Here is a 23034-nt window from a genome sequence, read left to right on the forward strand (position 1 = left end):
CATCCCCCTCAAACACACCCCTGCACCCCTCTTCTTCACTCACACAGCAGCACATCCGTTTTGCTTCTTTCTCTTCCTCACTGTTTTTTTCTTCTTCAGTGTTACCATCAATAGCCTTTCATTGATTAAATCAACTTAAAATGTACATTGCCTTTATTCATTTTCACCCATGATGTGATTTTAAAACAGCTGATCTGTGCAAGGAAGTTTGACAAGGTCAACTAATTCCTGATTAGAACCAGCGTGGGGACTTTATGAAGTTTTATCTTAAATTCACAAACTAAACAATGGTAGAAGTTAATGTTTGACAAGAGAGGTTGCAGGATAACGCGTGACAGATGTGATGAGAGTTTCTGTGCAGCAAATATCAGGACAGAGAGAGAGATGTGTGCATCTAATTGATCACAGATGGCAGTAATCTCCAAAAATAGATATCTTCATTGCTGATTTCCTAATGTGACGGCCAGGTAAAGTTTATGTTTGGTCAACATTGTATTTGCATCACCTGGATCATATTTATCATGCAAACACTGGACTGATGTGCAGAGAGTGAGAGAAGAAAAAATTGCTCAAAGTGAGGCACTCTGGTGATGAGACCCTTTGTGTAGCCTGCATATAGGCCTGAGTAAAAACCCTAGGATGTGCAGATGATGAAATTAACTAGGCAACAGTTCATGAATCAAAATCAGCCACTTTAAAAGATTAAAAAATCAGCTTTGATTTCAGATTGTTTTCTGCATATCTTCCTGCAACAGCAACTGAATATACATGCATGTTCTACATATAAAAAATTCCTTAAAGATCTCATAGGTTCTCTGCACAGTAGAGGTGTTTTAAATCTCAAACTAGAAGATAATTTTCCTCATTAAAACAGTGCCTATCAACTTCAGGGATAATTCTTTGGGGGTGAAGGGTAAGATATTAAACGATATATCAAAAATTAACTAATGCATTTATGACTGGTGATCCTTCATTACTCCTTTTATCCTCCTGGTCTTATGTTTTAATGTGGTTTTTTTTTTGGTTGTTTTTAATTTTTACCGTCCAGCACTTTGTGCAGCATTTTGTTGTTTTTAAATGTGCTTTATAAATAAATTTGGATTGGACTGAACTAATGCCCTGTGTAAATGGGCTGTAAAAGATGCTAAAAATGAGTAAAAATTTGTGGATTTGGTCAATTATGACAACAGTAAGAGTTGACCCATTTGCACCATGAGTCTCCAACTATCCCCTTCAGGTTCATGAAGTGGCAGGATAGATCTGTGATTTCAAAGATGCTGACATAGTAATAGTGGTATGAGTCAGGGCCCGAGAAGGTTATAAAACTTAAACCAACCTTAATCTTCATGAATTATACAATCAATTTCTGGGCAAATGAGGTTATGGATTGTTGTTGGAGGTATATCTTTCAGTAGCAACTAACTGACTCAGATACAGAGAAGAGTCACTCTTTCCAGCATTATTTTTTGACTGCTTAAAGTGAAGCACCACCAAAACATCCTGTACTGGAGGCAGATTGACTTTAAATCAAAACAGCAAACAGAAAGCATATTTTGAAAAAGTAATTTTAACTGTGAAATCAGATCGACTTTACTCTCATCTGGATTTTATCTGACACCAGAAGCTTGAAAAGTGAACACATGGGCTTTGTTGTTTGACTGTCACCTTTGTCCTTCCCGGTGGAGATGCATTTGAAGTTGACGATGCGGAGGTCCAGCCCCTCCTGCAGCCAGATGCGGTCCATAATGCGGATCATCTGCAGCGCCAACATGTCCTGCCTCAGGTCCTCTCCAACCTGAATCACAAACATCCAAACAGGAGGAGATATTACAACAACAATCTGCATTCTGTTATAAGTAGCCAGATTTTAAATTCAGCCACCAGGGGGAGCAGTGTTCTGATGAGGGGGATGTAAGCAGTGGCTATGACAGGCTCTGGTGAAGGTATATTTAGAAACCCTGCTGTATGCTTACTGTACATTTCTGTGCATGAGTGGGCGTCCTACCTTGAACATAACATTGATCTCTTCTCCCAGCGGGTCGGCGTTGATCAGCGCCAGCTTGAGGGGAACGGCGTTGGAGTTGAAGAAGGAGCACGCCTACAGACACAAACAGATGACTTCATCCTCTGCACAAAAATACATGTTATGTTTTTGTTGTGTTTTGGTATGAAAACGTTGACGAGAACATCTGTAATTTAGACGGTGCTCTATTTCTTAACTTGTGGAAGTTTTTTTTTGACAATATAACCAAAGATCTGATTATTTTTTAAAGTTGTGATAGCTTTCAATACTATAAATCACTGAAATATTAAAGTTTGGAAAATTTTAACACCATAGTCACTGCTGTTCACAGGATCGGGTAAGTATCTGAAAATATTATAATGAACAGATTACAGCAGTGAAGCAGGTTGTAACCATGGGCTGGGGCTGTAAACTCTTGTGTTCATTGGCTGTGTATGTTTTTTGAATTTTTGTTTTACCTTGATGTTTAGCTCCTTTGCCACGAGGCTGGGGCTGAGTGGCAGTCTGCAGCTGTTCCTCTGGAAAAAGTTTTGAACATTTTCAAGCCCCTCCTGCAGCGCCACCTGGTCACACACACACACACACACACACACACACACAAATCACACATTAAAGTGCTGAAACACACACAAATAATACAAAATTACAGTTAAATCACGATTACACACTAACCTGCCGTGTAGATCCTCCAGCTTGTCGGACTCTCTCGGCCACGGCCCCCAGCAGGGTCACCAGGTTAGTCTGTTTCTCAAGCTCCGCCCTGAGCTTGGCGCCACACAGACACAGCAGGGCACCCAGCACCCGCTCATAGCGCTGTCCCCAGGCCGGATCCTGAACAGCGTCTTTCAGCAGCCTGCAGCAAATGCATACATCAAGACCAAATTTAAAGGTGCATCACTGTAAACATAACGGTGCCTCTCTCTTTAGCCATTTCTGCTTGGCTTAGGCATGGCTCAGGGATTTAAATTCTATAGGTAAGCTCCTATTTTTACTCTGTCATTACCACTGAACTGGCGGATCGTCCGCTCTCTGAAAACGATGTCTCAGTCTTTGTTTTGCAACTCCATTTTCATAAATTAAAAGCTATCTGTTTAACAGGATGACAACTAAATGCATTTTTTGCACTTGGTGCTAATTGCAATACAATCTGCTCAGATACCAATTTTAATACCCCAATTGGACATGCATACATGTTATTTTATCCATTTTTTCTCATTGACTTACTTTTTTTAACAGATTATTTTCTGACAAGATCATTTTCTAGTAATCTACAAAAAAAACCCCAACAAATCTAGAATAAAAGCAGCAGACACAAGTCTGCTTTTGGGGGTTAAAAGGGAAAAAAGGGTGCATACACTATGCATTTTCTGATATTTTTCTAATTAAGTATGATAACTTGTCACTGTGTCAGAGCAGCTGCAGACTCACCAGTAGAGGTAGTGGGCTATGTTGATGTTGCCTTGTGCTCTGGACAGCAGAAACATGACGAGGGCGCTCTTTAGGTGACAGTCAAACTTTAATGCCTGGAAGAAGAGGAAAAATTTGAATAAGTGAAAACAAGGAACTAAATAAAAGGAAGAAAGTACATGAGAAAGACAAGTTGAGTAATAAGTGAAAGAAGGACTGGGTGAATAATACAACTGAGAATATGCAGAACAAAAGAGTAAGAAGCCTTTATGTCTTTACAGTGTGCAATGAAATCAAGAAATGCATTCAGATTTCCAGATTTACACAACTAAACATGCAGTCAAGTGAAGCCAGTTGTGTACATGAAGTCATTTATTGCATGGTCAAGGAGAAACTTGCAAATGAGAAATAGATATTGCAGTGGAAGGCTCAATATAATAAATGCATGCTTTAATTAGTCATTTTCAGCTGTACCTGAACTAACTGAGGCAGGTAGTCAGCAAGCTCATCATCACTGCTCTTCTCAATCCAACTGACGGCCACGCTCCTCACTGCTGTGTCTGCAAACCTGCATGGAAACACACAATTAAACAGTAAATTTACACCAAATGTAAAAAATGTATACACAAACTCTACGACAAAGATTTAGAAAGTGCATAATGAAGACACTTCTTTCCACCCAAGATGCATTATCTTATAAAATGTGCTTGGAGTCAACTATTCATAAAAGATGACTGTAACTTTAGCATTGTTAGACTTTAAACCTCCCTGGAACTTGTCAAAGTCTTTTTTTTCGAGTGAAGAGTACGGTGCATACTTTGAGTCGAGCATCTCCAGCGCAGTGACAGGGGGCAGAGGGGGCCAGTGGTGCAGAAGGGAGTGGATGTGAGCGATGCTGGCCCAGTCCCAGCTGGGCACACTGGCCAACACCTTGGGGAGGCTGCTGGGGTGGTCCCTCCGACAGTGGAGCCTGTGGTCCCAGAGGAGCTGGTGATCGGCCCGCTTCAACCTGGTGACAAGTCATCAAAGATGGATGGGCTGTTAAATTTGCATTATAAAAACAAACATAAAAATAAAACCGCATTTTCAGTTCACTTTTCCAATACTCCAGAGTGGCATATTTCCAATGGATTTATCTAACAGCATGTTACGGTTTTCTTTTTGCTTTTAATATTTTAAAAACATCCTAAAGAAACAGATCAAGATATTTAACTAAAATAACACCTTTTAAGGCCTCCCAAAGAGCACTTACTTGGCAAAACCAGCAACAATGTTTTAAAAAGACAACAGAGAAAGCAAACAGTGCTTAAAAAAGTATTTATCCCATTGAATATTTTACCCTTTTAATGGTTTTATAAATCGACTATGGCCAATATAGTTTGACTTTTTTGACAAAAAAAAAAAAAACAAACAAACAAAAAACCCCAAAAACTTCAAAGTCAAAATAAACACAGATTTCTGCAAATATTCCCCTCCTTCACAAATTCTCTATTGGATTGTCCTGCAGGGAAATAAATCTTCTCCCAAGCCATAGTTCACTTAAAGACTGAATTAAATTCTCCTCCAGGATTTTCCCTTTATTTTGCCCCATTCACTTTACCCTCTACCTTCACAAGCCTTCCAGGATTGACTGCCGAGAAGCATCCCAAAAGCATGATGCTGCCACCAACATGCTTCACAATAGGAGTGATGTGTTTGTGGTGATGTGCATTGTTTGGTGTTTGCCAAACATAGTGTCTTGTCTGATGACCAAAAAGCATTATTTTGGTCTCATCAGGCCAAAGAACTTCTTTCACTTGACCTTGGAGTCTCATACATGGCTTTTGGTGAGCTCTAGTGGATATTTAATTGAGTTTCTCTTTGCCACTCTACCATAAAGCTTTGACTGTTGAAGATATACTGTCTCTCCTATCTCAGCTGCTGAAGCTTGTAACTCCTTCAGAGTAGTCATAGGTGTCTTGGTGACCTCTCTCACAAATCTCCTTCTTGCATGCTCTCAGTTTGTGAGGACGGCCTGATCTAGGCAGATTTACATGTCATATTCCTTCCATTTCTTGATGAAGGATTTAACTCTGGGGGTTGTTCAGTGCCCTGTATGTATCCCCTGATCCATACTTTTCAATAACCTTTTCTCTGAGTACCTTGGAGTGTTCTTTGTCTTCATGGTGTAATGGTAGCCAGGAATTTACCAGTGATTGGACCTTCCAGACACAGGTGTCTCTTGAGACCCATTCACTGCACTCAGGTGATCCCATTTCACTAATTGAGAGACTACTAGCACAAATTGGCTGGACCTCTGTTGAATTAGGTCAGTCACTCTAAAGGGGGTTATTATTTATGCAGTCACTTATTTTACATTACAGATTGACATTACATCAATTTTCGTTTAGACATTAAAGAGTTTTTTTTTGTCAAAATGCCAAATTATACTGACCATGGCTGATTTATAATAATAAATAACAGAGCTCACAAAACTGGAGGAATGAATGGACAGCACAGAGAGCAGGCAGTAGGAGACCAGAGTAAGAGTGTGTTTTATGCTAAAGTGCCGGCTGAGTCTCATGGATGTTGGCAGCGTGGAGAAGATTTGGCCGTCAGAGAGCATTTAGCTGGGCCTGCAGCAGCTGGAAGAGAACAGAAATGCAGGAGGAGACGACATACGGGCGTTTATGGGGAAACTGTAGCTGGCAAAGTCAGAAGCATCTTATAAAATCGCTTCTTAAATCAAATAAGTCCAACTGATTTTGGGTGGTCTGAGAAAGCACCAAAAATCTGTCTGCTGAGGAGGAAAACACTTCAATAAATACTGTTTCTCTGCGTGTTTGTTTAACTCTTCTCATGAACCGTTTTCAAACATGCTTAACAGAATATTTGTAGAAAAATTCAGGGCAGATTGCCCCTGAATTCTTCTTGTATTGGCTGTTCAAACATGCACATTACAGTGGTACTTTCCCTGCTTGACAGGATGGAGGGGATCTCCGGAGGCGGAACATGACGTGAAAAGGATCACATGAAAGTGGTGGATGAAGAAACAGTTTGAAACTATAAAGTTGTTTTTTTCTTTGTATCAGTTTTATGTTTAAATGGGGGCATCCACACTATTAAAGAGTCAGTTGCAAGAGTAGAAAAGAATATAAGGCAGCTTTACAACATACACATGGAACATTTCCTGTTGCTTTCACCTATCAGCTCACCCTAACTTCATGCAAAGTCTGCTAAGGGGCTGGCCTTAAAATTTCCAGTGAAAATGGGGTGTACTTGCTACTTATTTCATGTCCGGGCACCCTCCCAAAAGCTTTTGGAAGCATATCTGGGATGTCCTGCTGTTGTTTTGTGGGATTCTTGGAATTTTTTTTGGCGTATGAATCAAATAAATCAAATCAAATCAAAATTTTGACTGTTTTAGTTTGCAAAAGTGGTTCATTCTTAAAATTTTGGTAACTCCTCAGGTGATTTATGCATGTCTGGAAACAACTATAGAGACTACTGTAAGTCTACAAGAAGTGCAACCAACAGTCATGGAAAACAACAATTTAGGGTTTTTTAGATGATGCATTTTTACGGATTAATGACTCATTTTGGGCATTCGGGTACCAAATGACTGCACTTTAGCACAAAGATCCGCACCATGCTTCCCTTAAAATTGAAGAACTTACAGGACATAAACTCTTGACAAACATATTAGCAGTTAGAAAAGCGTATGACATCTACTCCCATCTTGCATCGCCACCATTTGCAGCATGGCAAACATGCAGAGTGACCTTCCTACCCAAAATTAGAAGCTCGGCTGCAGATTTTCTCCAGTTTTCGCCGCAGATCGGGGTCCAGCTCTTCCACTGGGGGCTCTGGGCTCGGAGCTTCTTTTGGTCCCACGTATAAAACATCAACAGGTGAGTTTGGGAAGTCCACCTGAGGGAAACATAAATGTCAGAACATTCCTCTTTTTCTTTACAAGTATCCTCCCACTGTTCTCTCGTATTTGAAAATACATGACAGAAAACAAACCACTGCAATGTGGTTAAAATATAACAGTTTGGGGGTAAATTATATTTCGAAATCTCAATATTATATGTAATATTAAGTGTTCCAGAACTGCAACTTCCACAGTAGATGACTTTGCAGCAATAGGAGCATTTGTATTTCAATTTTGGTGTAAGTCAATATGCATTAGTCGTGAGATGATCGAAATCAAAGTAGTTCAGTGGTAGGCCTGTAACAGCCACAAACATCATAATAAAGCAAATCAAATAAAGGAACTGCGCATCCCTGATTAAGCCTGGTTTATACTTCTGCATCGAATCTACATTATGCACTCCACTCATACACTACTTGTAAGTTTTATACCAGTTTTCAGTCCTGTTGCCACATTTTCTGCTTTGTTGTGTTCAGGAAACCATGTTAACTAAAACTAAACGTTTCTATGTGTGAGATGGAGCTGATAAATACTGATCATCATTTGATTATATTGTAGTTATAGTAAAGAAGAAAAGAGAGGAGACATCAGAGGAGGCTGGACAGTATGGCTGCTAAATCAGCTGAAGCAGAGAACAAGGAACTTTTTTACTGTCTGATATTTCTAGTGTCTGTCTAGTAGATCTGACTTCTTGTATTGCTGGCTGCAGCCACTTTTCTCACACCAGAGTACAAATAAGATGTCTGTGCATATTACTCAAAGATGGGCAGTCACTAGTGCTACCCAGCTGACCAATCACAGGGCTTGTTGATCGTGGCATTGTCAACACAGTAACATTTTTTGAGAAAGTGCAGAACCCTGCGTGGGGTTCAGGGCTATGTAGATCTAAAGCATATGCATGGTACTGCACAGCTGAGACACAGAACCATAAATCAGGATTTACTTTTTGATGAGAGCCCCATGCAACCCTGATGTCCAACAATACTACTAAGCTGAGTAAATTTGACTCTTTTTATGCGATACACTACTCACAACTCTAACGACCTACAGATACTAATGCTGGAAGCAAAGCTCACCTGCAGCACTATTCTCTCTGTGGGTACTCTCTTGCGGACGCCTGTAGAGCCAGTGGTGGCAGCAGCAGCAGCTCCCTGGGCCGACGTCCACAAACACAACAGCCTGCTGCCTTTGGCCAACACCCTGCACAAAAAGAAACAATCAGAACAGCAATCAAACACTCCAAACTAATCATAGCCAGCCTTCTTATAAACTTTAGCCTTTAAATTCTATAAACTTTCAGGATCTTTGAAGGACTTTGTTCTGCTTACACATCTTAATGACTGATGTGTAAAACTATTTGAGTGTAGAACGTTAGATTCTCAAGAAACACAAACTTGAATTCCAATCAAACGACATGTAGTGCCACCCCGCTATCACCAGCTCTTCTTTTATCCTCACCTCCTAAAGTCAAAGAGCGGCATAGAGACTCTTCCCAACAGCTCTGGAGCTTTCCTCTGTTTGTTGGAGTCTGGGGAGCCACTGGCATTCTGGTTCAGCACTCCGAACAGAGTCAGGCTCAGTATGGACTCCAGAGGGAGAACAGCTACAGCTATGGGGAAGTTTATCCTGCAGGAGACAGGAGAAGTGTTACAGAGATGAAGTATGAGCAGTAAAAAATTGGAACAGTCATGGTATGGTATTTTTAAACTTTGGCAGAAAAAAATAAAAGTTTTAGGGCCAGAAAAATGCAGGGACCTTCTTCACACTGTCTAAACGTAAGTAATACATTGGCAAAACTTGGTAACATGACAGTATTCCCTACTGTTGTAGTACTCGAGAAGGGTCTTGGTCTTGAGACATTTTGAATGTCTTGGTCTTGTCTTGGTCTCAGACTGGCCAGACTCAGGATTTTTCATCAAGACTGGTCAAGACCAGCACTGATCTGCTATTCTTCAACTTCATTAATGTGATAAGGAGAGGCACTTGCTAAAACAACAACAACTCGGACAACAGTCCGTCTCATTTCTAGTCAGAATTACCTCTGAACACCTCATCCAACTGACAAATCTAGATAAAATCTCATTTTCAGAAGTTAGTTAAACAAATTTGTTAAGATTTGAGATTTTTGCATGTTTTGCTTTGAAAGTTGTGGACACTTTGTTTTTATCTGTCAAATTTATTAAAACGAAAAATAAAATTAAAGAGAGAAAGCTCTTTAACTGTTAAATCTTGTCATGTTTTCTTTTATTTATTGTTATGGTCTTGGCCTTGTCTCTGTCTGGGTCTTGACTAGGACTCGACCCCGAAAGTCTTGGTCTTGTCTTGGTCTCAGTGCACTTTGGTCTTGGGCAAATCTTGGTCTCAGATAGTGTGGTCTTAAGTACAACACTAGGATCCCCTTTCACATTATATGACTGAAGACCTGAAGTTTTCTTAAAGCTTTGGTGCTTTTTTCATACAGTGACTAGGGCTGAGAATTATGTTCTGAAAAAAAAAAAAAAAAAAAAAACGTAAGAATGAAAGGTGTTGGATTGTCTCCTCTCCATTCTTCTCCAGTCAAATCCAAGACTTCTTTACAGGCTTTCATTTCTTTTCCCTCCATTTTTCCTCCATTTCTTACAAATAAAAAATGTCTTCCACTCATGTTTTGACCAAGCCATTTGGCAGTTGCTAAGCCAGCAGAGGATATGGAGGTGATAGTCCCTTACTCTGAATTTTTCAAAAGAAGAAATAGTGCTGCACCATTAATCTAACTGCAATTGCAATGTCAGGCTGTGCAATTACAAAACTGCATAAAAGGCTGCATTTATTATATTAAGTAGTACAAGGGAAGTTTACAAAAATGCCTGCAGAAAGGTCTTGAAGTTTTAGGATATTATACTGTGGTACATTTTAAACATTAACAACATGACATACTGTAATCATCAGTCCATGATTAGTCTTTATCTTATATATTTGTATATTTGTAAAGAGACCGTGTACAATAATTAACATAAATGATGTCATTTGATGCATTGTACCAGAGTGAGCTTAAAGCTAATTTACATCTGCAGTCCCTTGGCATCTTAGTGGCACATCTCTTGGCTAAACCAATCATATCTCTCCATGGTTAATGTTGCTATTCTGCTAGGTAAGAAAGTGAGGATCTGCTGTAAGCACAATGTATACAGTACTCCACCAATTTGAATCAGGCCTTCCACTGATTTTCAAATACTGTGACTGAATCATTTTTAAAACTTGTGCTATCAAATACCTGCTACAGATGTTGTTTTGAAAACCTTAAATAGTGAATAAACAGAGATGACTCACAGCTCGTCCCATTTGATGTGGTAGAAGAAGCTCTTGTATGTGCCCACTCTCTTCGACTGGACCGGTTTGAAAAGGTTCTTGCCATTATGGGTGAGGGAACACATCAGGAAGTACTTCTCATAACTGCAATAAAACATCAAATTAAGTGTCACTACTGGCTGAAAACAGCTTTTTGTATTTATGTGATTAAGGAGACATGTAGTACTTTCAGAAAGTATTCAGACCCCCTTCACTTTTTTCAGTTTTCTTTCTAAACACATTTACATAAGTATTCAGACCCTTCACAAAAGCACTTGAGATTTAGCTCAGGTTCCTTCCATTTCTCTGGATCATTGCTGAGATGTTTCTACACCTTGACTGGAGTCCACCTATAGTAAATTAAATTGATTGGGCATGATTTGGAAAGGCACTCATCTCTCTATAGAAGGCCTCTCAGCTGACAATGATATCAAAAACCAAGCCATGAAGTCAAAGGAACTGCCTGCAGAGCTCAGAGACACGATTGTTGCAAGGAACAGATCTGGGGAAGGCTACAAAAGAAGTTCTGCTGCACTGAAGATTCCCAAGAGTTCTCTTCCAAGACCTGGATGCCCAGTGAAACAGAGCAATCTGGTGAAAAAGACCTTAGTAAGAGAGGAGACCCTGATGGTCATTCTGACTGAATTCCAGAGATCCTGTGTGGAGATGGGACAAGTCCCAGAAGGACAACCATCACTGCAGCTCTCGACAGATCTGGACTTTAAGGCAGCATGGCTATGGAATCCTCTCCTCAGAGCAAAACACATGAAAGCCTGCTTTGAGTTCTAAAAAAAGCACCAGAAGGACTCTCAGACTGTGAGAAACAAGATTCTCTGGTTTGATGAAACCCAGATTGAACAGTTTGGCCCCAATTCTGACCATTATGTATGGAGGAAGCCAGGCATTACTCATTACCTGCCCAATACATGCCAACAGTGCAGCATGGTGGTGGCATCATCATGCTGTGGGGGGTGTTTCTCTGCAGCAGGGACTGGGAGACATTATGTCATTATGGGGTACTGAGCAAAGATTAATGATAGAAAAAGATTAATTCAAACAGCATAAGGCTACATCAGAACAAAATTGAAGAAAGTGAAAGGGGTTTGAATACATTCTGAGTGCGCTGTTGTTAGCAGACACAGGTTGTGAATAAAGCAGAGGAACAGCAGATGGATATAAAAACGGAGTTAAATCAATAAGATCTATTCAAAGGGTAACAGATATGCATGTATTTTGCGTGCACAGGCTGTAGCCTTTAAACGGGTGGCCAAGGTTTGACTCATATCTTTGACACATGCAATTCCCCACTCTCTTATCCCTGTATCTGACTTTATCCACTTTGTTTATCCACTACAATAAAAGCCAAAAAACCTTTTAAAAATGATTATTACTTTTTTACTTCACTCCAAATTGTAAATGTGATATTCAACAGTGAAACCACGAATGGCCCTGTTTCAGTTAAAGCTACATGTGTAAAGAGTTGAGAACACAAGCATATTAATAACAGTTTTTAACCACTACAGGCCTGATCCACTGCTCAGTGCCATCTGTGTCAGCAGCTCCCCCTCCAGTCATGGTGTCTCAATATGCTGACAGTGCCTCAGCGACTACTGAGCTCCAGATGGATGACACATGAGCCACAACAACGCCAAACACTCAGCCCTCAATAAGAGAGTATTACAGCAATGCCACAACACAGTAACAGATATGCTGAGCTTCGTCTCTGTGCGGGGGAGTACTGTACTCGCTGTGAGTCTCGGGCCTCGAGTGTAGAGGAGCTAAATATTTTTGGATGTGTTTGGGAATGGCTGTCACTGCAGCAATGTTTGGTGCTGGTTTAAAATAGCAGCCAGAAGAGACAGTGCTGGAGTAAATAGGCCTGTTATTAGGAAGTTCCTGTCTTATGACGGCGTCACGGACTGAGCAGAAAATTACCGTGGACGAAGAGACTGCATGAGATGGCTTTTAAAGTGGATCCATCTGAAAGTTAGGATTGCAGTTTTATTGATTTAGTATAAATAGACAGTTTTAACAACTGTGAACTTTTAAGAAAGCGTTGCAATTGTTGGCCTTTACCCAGACACAAACTGGCTGTGTCTGCAAAAAACAAACTCAAACTTTAGCCAGTAGAAAATAATCAACTACTGAGATAGACTCACAATAATATGTTGCATGGCAAAAAAACATCTTTTAAATTAAATTGGGATTGATTTCAACTTATGAAGGAAAATGATTATTTATTAAAATTGTCTGACCATAGAAATGCTAAATACTGGGGAGTGCATGGGTGTCCCAGGTTTAGGACCAGCCTGCGGTTCCTTTCCCACAATTAATTTCCTCTAAACATCTGACAAAAAGTTCTTTTTGAAGCTTTTGTTAAGAACAAAACAATTACAAACAAATCCTAAGTCAAATTAATATATGTAGATCACAAATAGACAAAGTCTATTTCAATAACAGAGCTGAAACTTGTGTAATGAAGCAAGTTGAGCGATATAAATTTAATGTAATGAAAATGTACATATTTTAATATGGCCCTATTGGCTGGTAATATCTTTGTTGACACTATTTTTCCACTATCAACCAGAAAACCTGTAAAAGTTTAAAGTCTCCATTCCACTTTTCTCTATCTCTATGGCTCCCAAACGTAGGCCGCTTTCTAAAGTGGACTGATCCTGGTCACTGATGCCTGACGGAGCTGAAAACGGAAAATTTGGCTCAGCTCGCATCCAGACGCACGTAGGAGATAAAGTCAGGGTGAAACAGGACACTGGCATGGAAAAATAAGACATGTGCGCAACACAGGAGCTGTTTGTTTAGCAGGAGAAAACAAGACTATGTGCTGTGACAAACAGCCTGGAGGAATCCCCTCAGTCACAGCTGCTTACCAATAAATAGTTACTAAACTTTTCTAGAGACAAAGCTGCATCATTTTATTCTGATTACTTGCTAAATTAAGACTTATCTGCCATGATTTGCTTAAAAAATAAAACAGATACTGTCTTTATCTTTCACTCTACCTTGAAGCTGTACATGAATGTGGGTGGCACTGGGCGCTACTCATGCTTTCAGGTGATATTATTTGTTTATAATAAATGATTTAAGGCAATCAAGCTCATGATTTTAATCAAAAGCAGATTCAGCTTTTGAGATTTATCAATGCAATAAAAGGAGCATTATTTTTTATATCTTAAAGAGTTCTGCATCCCTTATTAGTAATCTATGTCTCTGGAGCGTCGAGCTCCGAGCCTGATCCTTGTCCGTCTGTTTACCTGCTGATCCAGTTGGCTGGGATGCCATGCAGGGCGAACAGAGTGAACTGAAGGTGGTCAGTGGTACCAGAAGCTTCCTTGCTGCTCCGTCCCTCTACGCCTTCCCCCTCTGCAGGCTGGGGTAACGGAGGTGAGCTGAAGGAAGGGGATGGAGGACAGAAGGAGCGCAGGTAGAGCTTTGCCAGGTCGTAAACAGCCTGTGTCAGCGAGGCCATGCACTCCTCTACAGGACTGGTGTGACCTGTCAGTGAAGATCAGTGTGAGGTGATTTGAATACTGCCAGTGCACTTCATTTTTATTCAAGAACGTCCTAGTCAAATGAGACTGTAACTTACCATTTGATGACTGACCAGATGATGGAGAGCCCAGCTAAAACAGGAAAAACATGCTGGTTTTAGGGTGAAATCCAAGCATAATGTTATGATCGCGAGCATAACAAAAGGCTGACCTTTGGCGAGCGAGTCCGGGGTAAATTGACAGAGTGTTTCAGCCTTTTTATGGCCTCTGTGATCGTTTGTGTCTCCACCTCGTCCAGACCACAGCACAAGTTTTTCAGAGTCTGCACCAGCCGGTCCACAGTCTTATATTGAGTACTCTGGATGCAGACATAGAGGGTGGATTGATATAGCATGTTTGTTACGACAGCATCTATCGTCACTTACTGATGGAAGCCTGCTGTGTAATTCTGTTTCCAGCCTGTCTATAAACACTAAAACCCATTGTTTAACACAGGAACAGCACATCAGGAGGTCAGCACCAACAACACATCGAACAAATTATCATCTAAACAGTATTTCTAAACCGAAGCAGCCTACTGCATGTGTGAGTTTGCTTAAACAAGACGCTATTGCATGCTACAAGGACATTTATTTCCTCGAGTGCTACGACTTCATCAAGGTTTCCTCAAATAAATCTTTGGTTTCATTCTGGGGTTTTGTTTGGGTTGAAGGCGGAGCTTGGCTCTCACTTTAATCTGCATTCAATTACTCCACTATAAGCTTCGCTGGCTGAGAAACAGATGTGCTGTTTCTAGAAAGTCTGCCTTCCAGGAACGTCCTGGTTGACCAACACTGGTGTGTGAGGTATTTCATTGGACAACAAAAATGCTGCTGAGGACTCTGGTTGGACTCAGAGCACAGATAAAGTGGACATGTGAACATCTGATTGACCAACAGGGATGTACCGATCCAGTGTCAATTTTAGAAGTTATTTCAAATTAAGTTTAGTCTTTAGATTTGAGTCATTTTTTACCTTGATAGTTTTAATTTATTTTGTAGTCGATGAAAAATTAAAACATTTTTGCCCAGTTTTAGTCAATGAAAACTCCTCATATCTTTGCCTTCACTATGAGTTAAATTTATTCTATTTGAACTAATTCAAGCAGTCACATTGTATAATAAACACGGATGTAAAAACCCCATATTAATGCACTATCTATACTTTAATTTGAATACAATGATGAAAACACTGACATATCTTAAATGAATGGTGGTGAAATTTCAGACATTTTAAATGTCACACAGTCTACCATTAAGAATTAAGTCTTGTTTTTCATCCTGATGAAAACTTAACTTTCCAGGTTTTTTTTTTTTTTTATTCACCAACACCTATCAAAGACCTTTTTTTTTATCCAGTCTTAGTCTAGTCTTCCTCATGGAAAAAGGGAGCTTACATTTGAGTACTCACTGATACTGACTGCAAACATAAAAATACCTTTAGAGTTTTAAAAATCATTAAAAAAGTTTAATTTTCAGCAGATGCCACACACCCCGACTTATGACAGTTTATTAGTGCATAGTTTTCAGTCTGCTTTACTTTTATTATCCTGATTAATATTACAATATAACAAAACTGCAGACATAGCTCCAAATTTGCCTATCTGCTGCATTAATAAGAGGCTGAGGCTGCCTTTCCACAAGGTAGTCTGGTTTGACTGAGTACAGATAAGTACGTTTAACCCCAAATAGTTTGCGTTTCCACAGACACATGTACCCTCACCTAGTGTTTTAGTACTCGAGAACGGTCTTGGTCTTGAGACCGGTCTAAGATCAAGACCACATTTTGAATGTCTTGGACTCGTCTCAGACTTGAAAGCATTTTTACTCAGTCTTGTCTCGGTCTCGGACTGGCCAGACTCAGGATTTTCCATCAAGACCGGTCAAGACCAGCACTGATCTACTATTCTTAGACTTAATTGATGTGATAATAAGGAGAAGCACTTGCTAAAACAACAAATAGCTAAAACTAAAATTAAAGAGAGAATGCTCTTTAACTGTTCAAGCTTGCCATTTTTTTTTTTTTTTTTTTTTTTTTTTTTTAAATTGATTTTTATGACCTTGTCTCGGTCTCAGCGTGTCTTGGTCTCGACTCAATCTCAACCCCCAAAAGTCTTGCTCTTGTCTTGATCTCGGTGCAGTCTGGTCTCAGACAAGTCTTGGTCTTGGAGGGGTGGTCTTGAGTACAACACTACCCTCACCTGATGGGCGGCATTGTAAGCTAGATGGCAAGGCCATGGCACCGGCTGGAACACTGTCTTGTTCCTCACAGCACTGTCCAATTCGCACTGCACCTTCTCATCACAACAGTTGCTAGGGACGTCTGCACCTCTGAGGTCATCCATGGGTGGTATTACGCGCTGACATAGCACATTATATATATCGTCCTGATGATGTATATATTTTTGAAACCCACAGGATATCTAAGCATGGCGGGTTTCCTGTTTGTGTTTATTACTGCTGTCTGACAGGAAGTGAAAATTCAAACTGGGACAACAAACTGCAGTGTGTCTACTGTGTGTGTGGCTCCACCTTTTAGGGACAGATAACCTTGGCACCCTTAAGGAAGGGTGCCAAAAAAAACTGGATGGTACGTGTATAACATTATGCTGTAAAATGATACAGAGTACAGTGACAGCGAGCAATTCGGCTTGGTGTTAGCACATCCCTACATACAAATATCAGTTAATAATGTTGTCTTAACCCTAACTTTATACAAAACCTCATTGAAAGAAGGCCAAATTGTTCAAAATAATCTTGTTTAATTTTAATCTGAAGACCTATGTGGGGTCCACATGTACCTCATTCTGTAGACAGATGTTGACTTGATTGTGATAACCTTCTAAATAGTCAGCCAGGCCTTGTCTGAAAGAAGAAACAAAACAGAGAAATTAGAAAGCAGAAAGGAAAAGAGGACATACATTTTGTTGAATTTATCACCAATACAAATATATCAGAACAGCATACAAAAGTTATATTGAGGGGACTAAAAAAATCAAAAAGCTCAGCTCATTTTAGTGTTTGACATTATACAAAACAGGAACTATACGCAAATGTGGATCTGTGTCTGAATGCCTGTATCATTTTCACATATGCCCTTACTGAAACACTTATCTTTTCTTTCTGAGAATTAGTTTTGAGCGTTTATTAAGATAAGACAGGGCATAAAGTCTTAACCAGGGGTGAGACAGAGTCAGAAATGACTTGTGAGAAAGGAGCTGTAGGTTTGACTTCAACTGGGGCTCAAGGATTAAAGTCTCTGAGGGTGCACAGACACTAGGCCACTGCCATGTTTGTAAGTGTGTACGTGTGAGATAGTGAGAGCGTGTCTTTTCCATGTTTGTAGCTGAGCAAAATATGCATCTTAAATAAATGTGAATGGGACTTTTAAACGTTTTGGTGGTGTCAAATAGTTTCAATCACACAGCGAATGCTATCATTAGACCACCACTGTTTAAGAGTTGGATGTCTTCAGTCTTCGTCATTAGAAGGTGGGATATCAGAAGTAGAAAAGGGAAATCCCATCCCTTTCCCCCCTGGCAATTTGCACCCTGAAGAAATGGATTCTCCCTGTGTAACCTGAAACTACATATTTACATAAAACTGAGTTCTTAAAGTAGGATCCAAGGACTCCCAACAGCTCCACAAGGGAGATATAGGAGTACGAAGAACAGATTTCAGATAATGGTAATGGGTTTAAGGCTTTGTGTACTTCAGTATTAAAAGACAAGAACCCTTTCAGAAGGGAGATCTGTCGGAATTTTAGTCATTTTAATAAATAGGAGTTCATGGCCTCATTTGTACATCATCACAGATCAGTTATAAGGACTATTTGATAAGTGGTAAATACATCTTACAGTTGAATGCCAGTAATTTTACTGACTGATGTAATGTCTTATCTTTAGGGCCCGTGTTTATACTTTCTGTTAAATGATTTCTGGACTAGAATGTAAAATGTTCAGATCTACAGCTACTGTATGGGTTATTTTTAGTGGGGTGCTCATACCTGGTGACATTCTCCCTGAAAGGCCTCTCCACTTGGCCGAGGTGCTTCTCTACATCTATCGCAGAGCTGTCATCATCTGCCTAAACAGAAGCAGTAAACATTTTTAATCATTTATCAGCAAAGCATATAAGATTACAAGCAGCTACCAAAGTACAATGAGATCTTGATTCTTTATAGCATCTTTGCACCACATGAGGATTACATATCATCATTTTCCAGAGGGATACAAGTTTAGATCCCTCTCAGTGGCACAGTATGAAATGTTTTATGTCACAGTTCATAAAAATCTCATAGGGAGTTTATGTGAGCTCATATGTTCGCCTGATTGAGTGACTTACTGTCCGTGCCAAGTCTCTTCTCATGGTGGAGTGAGAGAGGAGCTGTAATGTGATCTCATTCTCCCACTTCCTGCAGTTCTGGACGTACTCATGGCTGCCGAGGCTGTGTTTACTGTGGCATAGGGAAACAGAGAGGTAAGGTTTAAAAAATGACTGTTAATGAGGAAGGAACTAAGGAATATTTGATATAAAGAAGAAAAAGAAAAGGAGGAAACACATAAAGTTAAGGGGGTTTCTTTACTTCTCATAGCTTAAGTCAGACTGCCACAGCATTTGCCGATTTGCTGACATATGTCTACAAGGCCAATACTGCTGTTGAAACGATGCACCAGTGCATTTCTACTTTTCAATACCATATGTTTTTAACATCCTACAATCTCTGGTATTTTAATAATCAATTGTGAGAAAAAGTAAAAGAAAATAATATCCAATATTAGGCGTCTAGGACTTCTATTTTATCGAGTCAACAACAACACAGTTACTGTTCTTAAAAGAGTATTTTTATTTGAGGTTCAAAAAAGAAATTAACAGCTTTACCTTTTCAACAAAGGATGACATTGCTTTTTTTGTTTAAAACTAGAAAATTGCAGACCATAACAACCTAATGGTCAGTTTGATGGCAAACATGATAACAGCAACAAATGAGAGCTTGCTGGTGTTTTCTATGTGCTCGCTGCAAACTGCTTTGGGAGAACAACCTGATTAGGTATGTTTCTGACTTCTGATCTTCTGCTCCAACACGAATTAAGTATGCCATCACAGCCTTGTTTTAGGGGAACAATGAGGGTTTTAACACGTGAATATGCATTTAAATCTATTATCTTCTTAATTTTTGTAACACCTTCAGTATACTGTAACCATAAAGGGCAAAAAAAATAAAAAAACAAGACAGAAAATTTAGGCCATATCGCCAAGGCCTATTCACAAGGGTAGCAGACAAAGCAAGTCGAGCCCAACATCCCTCTCCTCAGCAAAGTTTTTCCAGCTTTCTCAAGGGTATCTGGCATTCCCAGGCCAGACAGGATATCTAACGCCTCTTGTGAGTTCAGGGTCTACACTGGGGTCTCCTTTCAATTGGATGTGCCTGAAGGCCCCCTCAGGAAAGTGACCAGGAATCATCTCAACTGGCTCCTTTTGCTGCAAAGGCTCTACTTCAAACTACTTCCAGACGTCAGGGCTCCTTACCCCCATCTCTGAAGCTGAGCCCTGGCACCTTCCTGAGGAAGCTAATTTTTACCACTTGCATCTTGGTCTTTTAGTCACAACTGAAATCTCATGGCCACCGGTGAGGAAATGTTACAAACATCGACTGACAAATTAAAAGCTTTATCTTCACCATGCAATACTGTTGATGCTTCACCAAATCGCCATCACTTTAGATGTTCACATGAAGATGTTTGCACTGAGAGGAAACTATTTAAGAGGCAAAAATACAACCCCTTAGCCAACCTTGTCCAAAGATATTCTGAATCAGACTCTTGTGTCCGATTGTACTTAAAGGGAGGCTTCTGTTGTGACAAAGTTCAATTGAAACATGTCAAAAGTCTGCAAACAATGAATTTAACTGCTAGAGTTTAACAAATAATCCCTGATCTGAGTGGGAGTCATTACTAAATCTGCTGAAGGCAAATATAACCGGCATCTGGCAGATGAAACAGCTAACGCTCCAACTCAAGAGGGCTGTCTTCAAGTTGAGCAGCAATGTTATTGTTGAATGCATCAAACCAGCTTTTAGAATCTTTATTTACACATCTCACAGTTTATTCTATAAACACAGCTCTCAGTAGCAAAAAAAAGATGGAAAGAGATCTTTAACTGCTTCCACGTATGATCTCACAGCATGTACACAACATTCATCTGTTTGGCAGTAATAATCCTGGTTAATTACTTATGCAACTTTGAACATTTGCTTGTACTGGTCCTTTAAATCCTGGCAAGGGAGGAACTATTCCCATGTCTCTCAGATTAGAGGGAGAGGAGAGGAGGGCACAGGGTGAGATATAAAAACATCCATCAGACCCTTTTGCACAAGACTTTGAGAGAAAGCCAAGATAAAAAATGATAAAGAAAGGGCAGAGTGAAAGAGGGAGAGTGAGTGGGCGTACGAAAACAAATGATACCTTGGAATTTGCTCTGTCACTTTGAGAAAAATAAAGTTTTCTTCTAATACTTAAATCACTCAAAGGACTTTGTGTTTGTTACTCACTTCTGAAGCACTTCCTCCTTGCCGCAGACTTTGAGCAGGTAGCTGGAGAAGTCCACCTGGTCCAGGTCATCGTGGACCCAACAGAGAGTCTGACTGATCAGCAGCTCCACCGGAGAACTCACTGAGAATCAGGGTTAGAGAATAACAGGAAGATGAAGAAGGGAGGGATAGGGCAGACAGAGGGAAAGAGGGATAGTGATTGGGATATTGATGAAAGAAAGAAACCACAACAGACAGGGTAGAGAAAGGAAAGGTGGAGAAAAAATAGAGAGGGAACAGTTAGAATGATGTATGGAGAACAACACTAGACTTCTTACAGCTAAAGGGTTAATGGAAAACTAAAGGTAATGGGAATCTACAAAATAAAAGATGTTACAACAACAAATGGCTCTAAAAAGCTCAAAAACAGCAACTGAGGAATCAAGGCACCCCAGCCACTAGGAGCTAAAAGCACCTGTAGCACAGTTATCTTCAGAATAGTTCTACATACATTAGGTATGATCCCTAGATTTTACAAAAAAGTGATTTTCCCCAAAGGCTGACCAATTTACCTGGAATGGAGGGGAATAACATCACAAATATCATAGTGTTTCAGACCTCCTACAACACCTCTAGCCAGATGAAGTACAGCGAGTGTCTTTAGAAGTCTTTTACTAAGTAAGCTGCATCTCTTTTACAGCTTTTCTCCCTCATTTCATCATAGCCTTTAATGGAAACAGTGATGAACTTTTAAAGAAATAAATCTTGTGGGGAAAGAAACAGAATTTTGCATTTCATGATCAGTGACTTCAGTGATGATCAGTGGTTGTGTTGCAGTGGTTTGCTTTTGTCTTTCTCTTGTTTGCATTGGTGTTCAGTTACTTGGATTTTGGTCAAAGCTGTTTGCATTGGTGTTTTCTGTTAATGCAAAGTGCTTTGAATATGCAATAGTGTGAGACTTTCCAGCCCCTGTACTGTTCTATGAGACGACCAAGCAGCAGCCTCCGGTCCTGAAAAATGAAGCTAATGCGGCAGTGCAAAACATTGCAATATGGGGAATGTCCACCTGAGGCTGGCTGCAGGAACACTGGAAGTCCCGTACACAACATGTTAAAAAGCTTTTTTTCCACTATAAATAAACTGGTTTACAGCCTGATTCAAGAAACGAAACGTGCCTCTTCAGCAAATATCCTCATGTCGTCTCACTTTACAGGGGTCGAATTTTCTTATACCACAATTGTTTCGATTATATTTAGGAAATCTCACTGCACTGATTGGCGCGTCTCATTTGATTGACAGATGACTTGACAGGCAGACGTTACCTCCAGAAGGCTGGCTTTAGTGCTAGCTTAGCTGACAGGAAGTCAAGCTCAGTGGGTAGGCTCTTGTCTGCTGTTAGCTTGATCCAAAGTTCGGTTGAGATGGCGATTTCAATATGGAGGCCATATTGAGTCCGCCTGTTGTAAGCAGACGGCTGATGTTACACAGGGTTTATCCAATTCTTTCTAGAGTCTATGGAGCTGACTCTTTTGTAAGAACGACAAGAGCTGGCTCCTGTTTGAGAAGGTTTCTGGTTCTCTTTCCCGGTCAGGGCCTTTCTGTGCAGAGTTTGCATGTTCTTGTGCACGCATGGGTTCTCTCTGGGTTTTCCGGCTTCCTCCCACCACCAAAGACATGCTCATCAGGTTAATTGGTCACTCAAAATTGGCCGTAGGTGTGAGTGTGAGCGTGCCTGGTTGTCTGTCTCGATGTGACAGCCCTGCTGTTGACTGGCAACCAGTCCAGGGTGTACCCAGCCTCTCGTCCAATGACAGATGGGGTAGGCTCCAGCACCCCCGCGACCCCCAATGGGATAAGCGGCATTTAAAATGGATGGATGGACGTTTATGATATCAAACCAGTACCAAATGAAGAGCCATTTGGAAGCAGAAAGACTTTCTTTTACTACTGAGCTGAGCCAACTGATCCAGATCTCTACAAAGAGACAGATTTCCCAGGGACATCAGTTGTGGAGGCAACAGAAGCAAGGTCAGGGTTTCCTGTGCCAAACTAGACTGCTTGATAGAAAAGGGCCATTCACATGAGGGTTGTCCGAGTCTGCTCTGTCAGGCTGAAGATGGAGGTTTTAATCCATGTCTGCTGATTTTCCATGACCTTTGTAAACGTTTCGCCGAAAACTGTCACTACTTCAGAGATTCAAAAGTAGCTTAAGATTGTTTTCCCCAATCCGAAGGTAGAGCCATAAACAGTACAAGAGTTATGCATTTAGATTTCTGTTTCAGAAATCC

General features: G+C 40.3%; 1 protein-coding gene across 2 annotated transcripts in view; it reads right to left on the reverse strand.

Moving 5' to 3' along the window:
- pik3c2a (phosphatidylinositol-4-phosphate 3-kinase, catalytic subunit type 2 alpha) overlaps positions 1–23034 on the reverse strand; it is a 73615-nt gene that overhangs the window by 11869 nt on the left and 38712 nt on the right. For both annotated transcript variants that reach the window (XM_041795161.1, XM_041795162.1), the window contains exons 5-22: positions 20768–20888; positions 18562–18673; positions 18224–18303; positions 17019–17082; positions 14391–14537; positions 14278–14311; positions 13943–14183; positions 10653–10775; positions 8802–8969; positions 8420–8543; positions 7200–7339; positions 4248–4439; positions 3905–3998; positions 3452–3546; positions 2696–2876; positions 2482–2586; positions 2006–2098; positions 1666–1795 (exon numbers count right to left, since the gene is read on the reverse strand). In XM_041795161.1, coding sequence (XP_041651095.1) covers positions 1666–1795; positions 2006–2098; positions 2482–2586; positions 2696–2876; positions 3452–3546; positions 3905–3998; positions 4248–4439; positions 7200–7339; positions 8420–8543; positions 8802–8969; positions 10653–10775; positions 13943–14183; positions 14278–14311; positions 14391–14537; positions 17019–17082; positions 18224–18303; positions 18562–18673; positions 20768–20888 — 2244 coding nt within the window. The remainder of the gene's footprint in view (positions 1–1665; positions 1796–2005; positions 2099–2481; positions 2587–2695; positions 2877–3451; positions 3547–3904; positions 3999–4247; positions 4440–7199; positions 7340–8419; positions 8544–8801; positions 8970–10652; positions 10776–13942; positions 14184–14277; positions 14312–14390; positions 14538–17018; positions 17083–18223; positions 18304–18561; positions 18674–20767; positions 20889–23034) is intronic.

The sequence above is a fragment of the Cheilinus undulatus genome, linkage group 9 (assembly GCF_018320785.1).
Source record: "Cheilinus undulatus linkage group 9, ASM1832078v1, whole genome shotgun sequence".
NCBI lineage: Eukaryota > Metazoa > Chordata > Actinopteri > Labriformes > Labridae > Cheilinus > Cheilinus undulatus.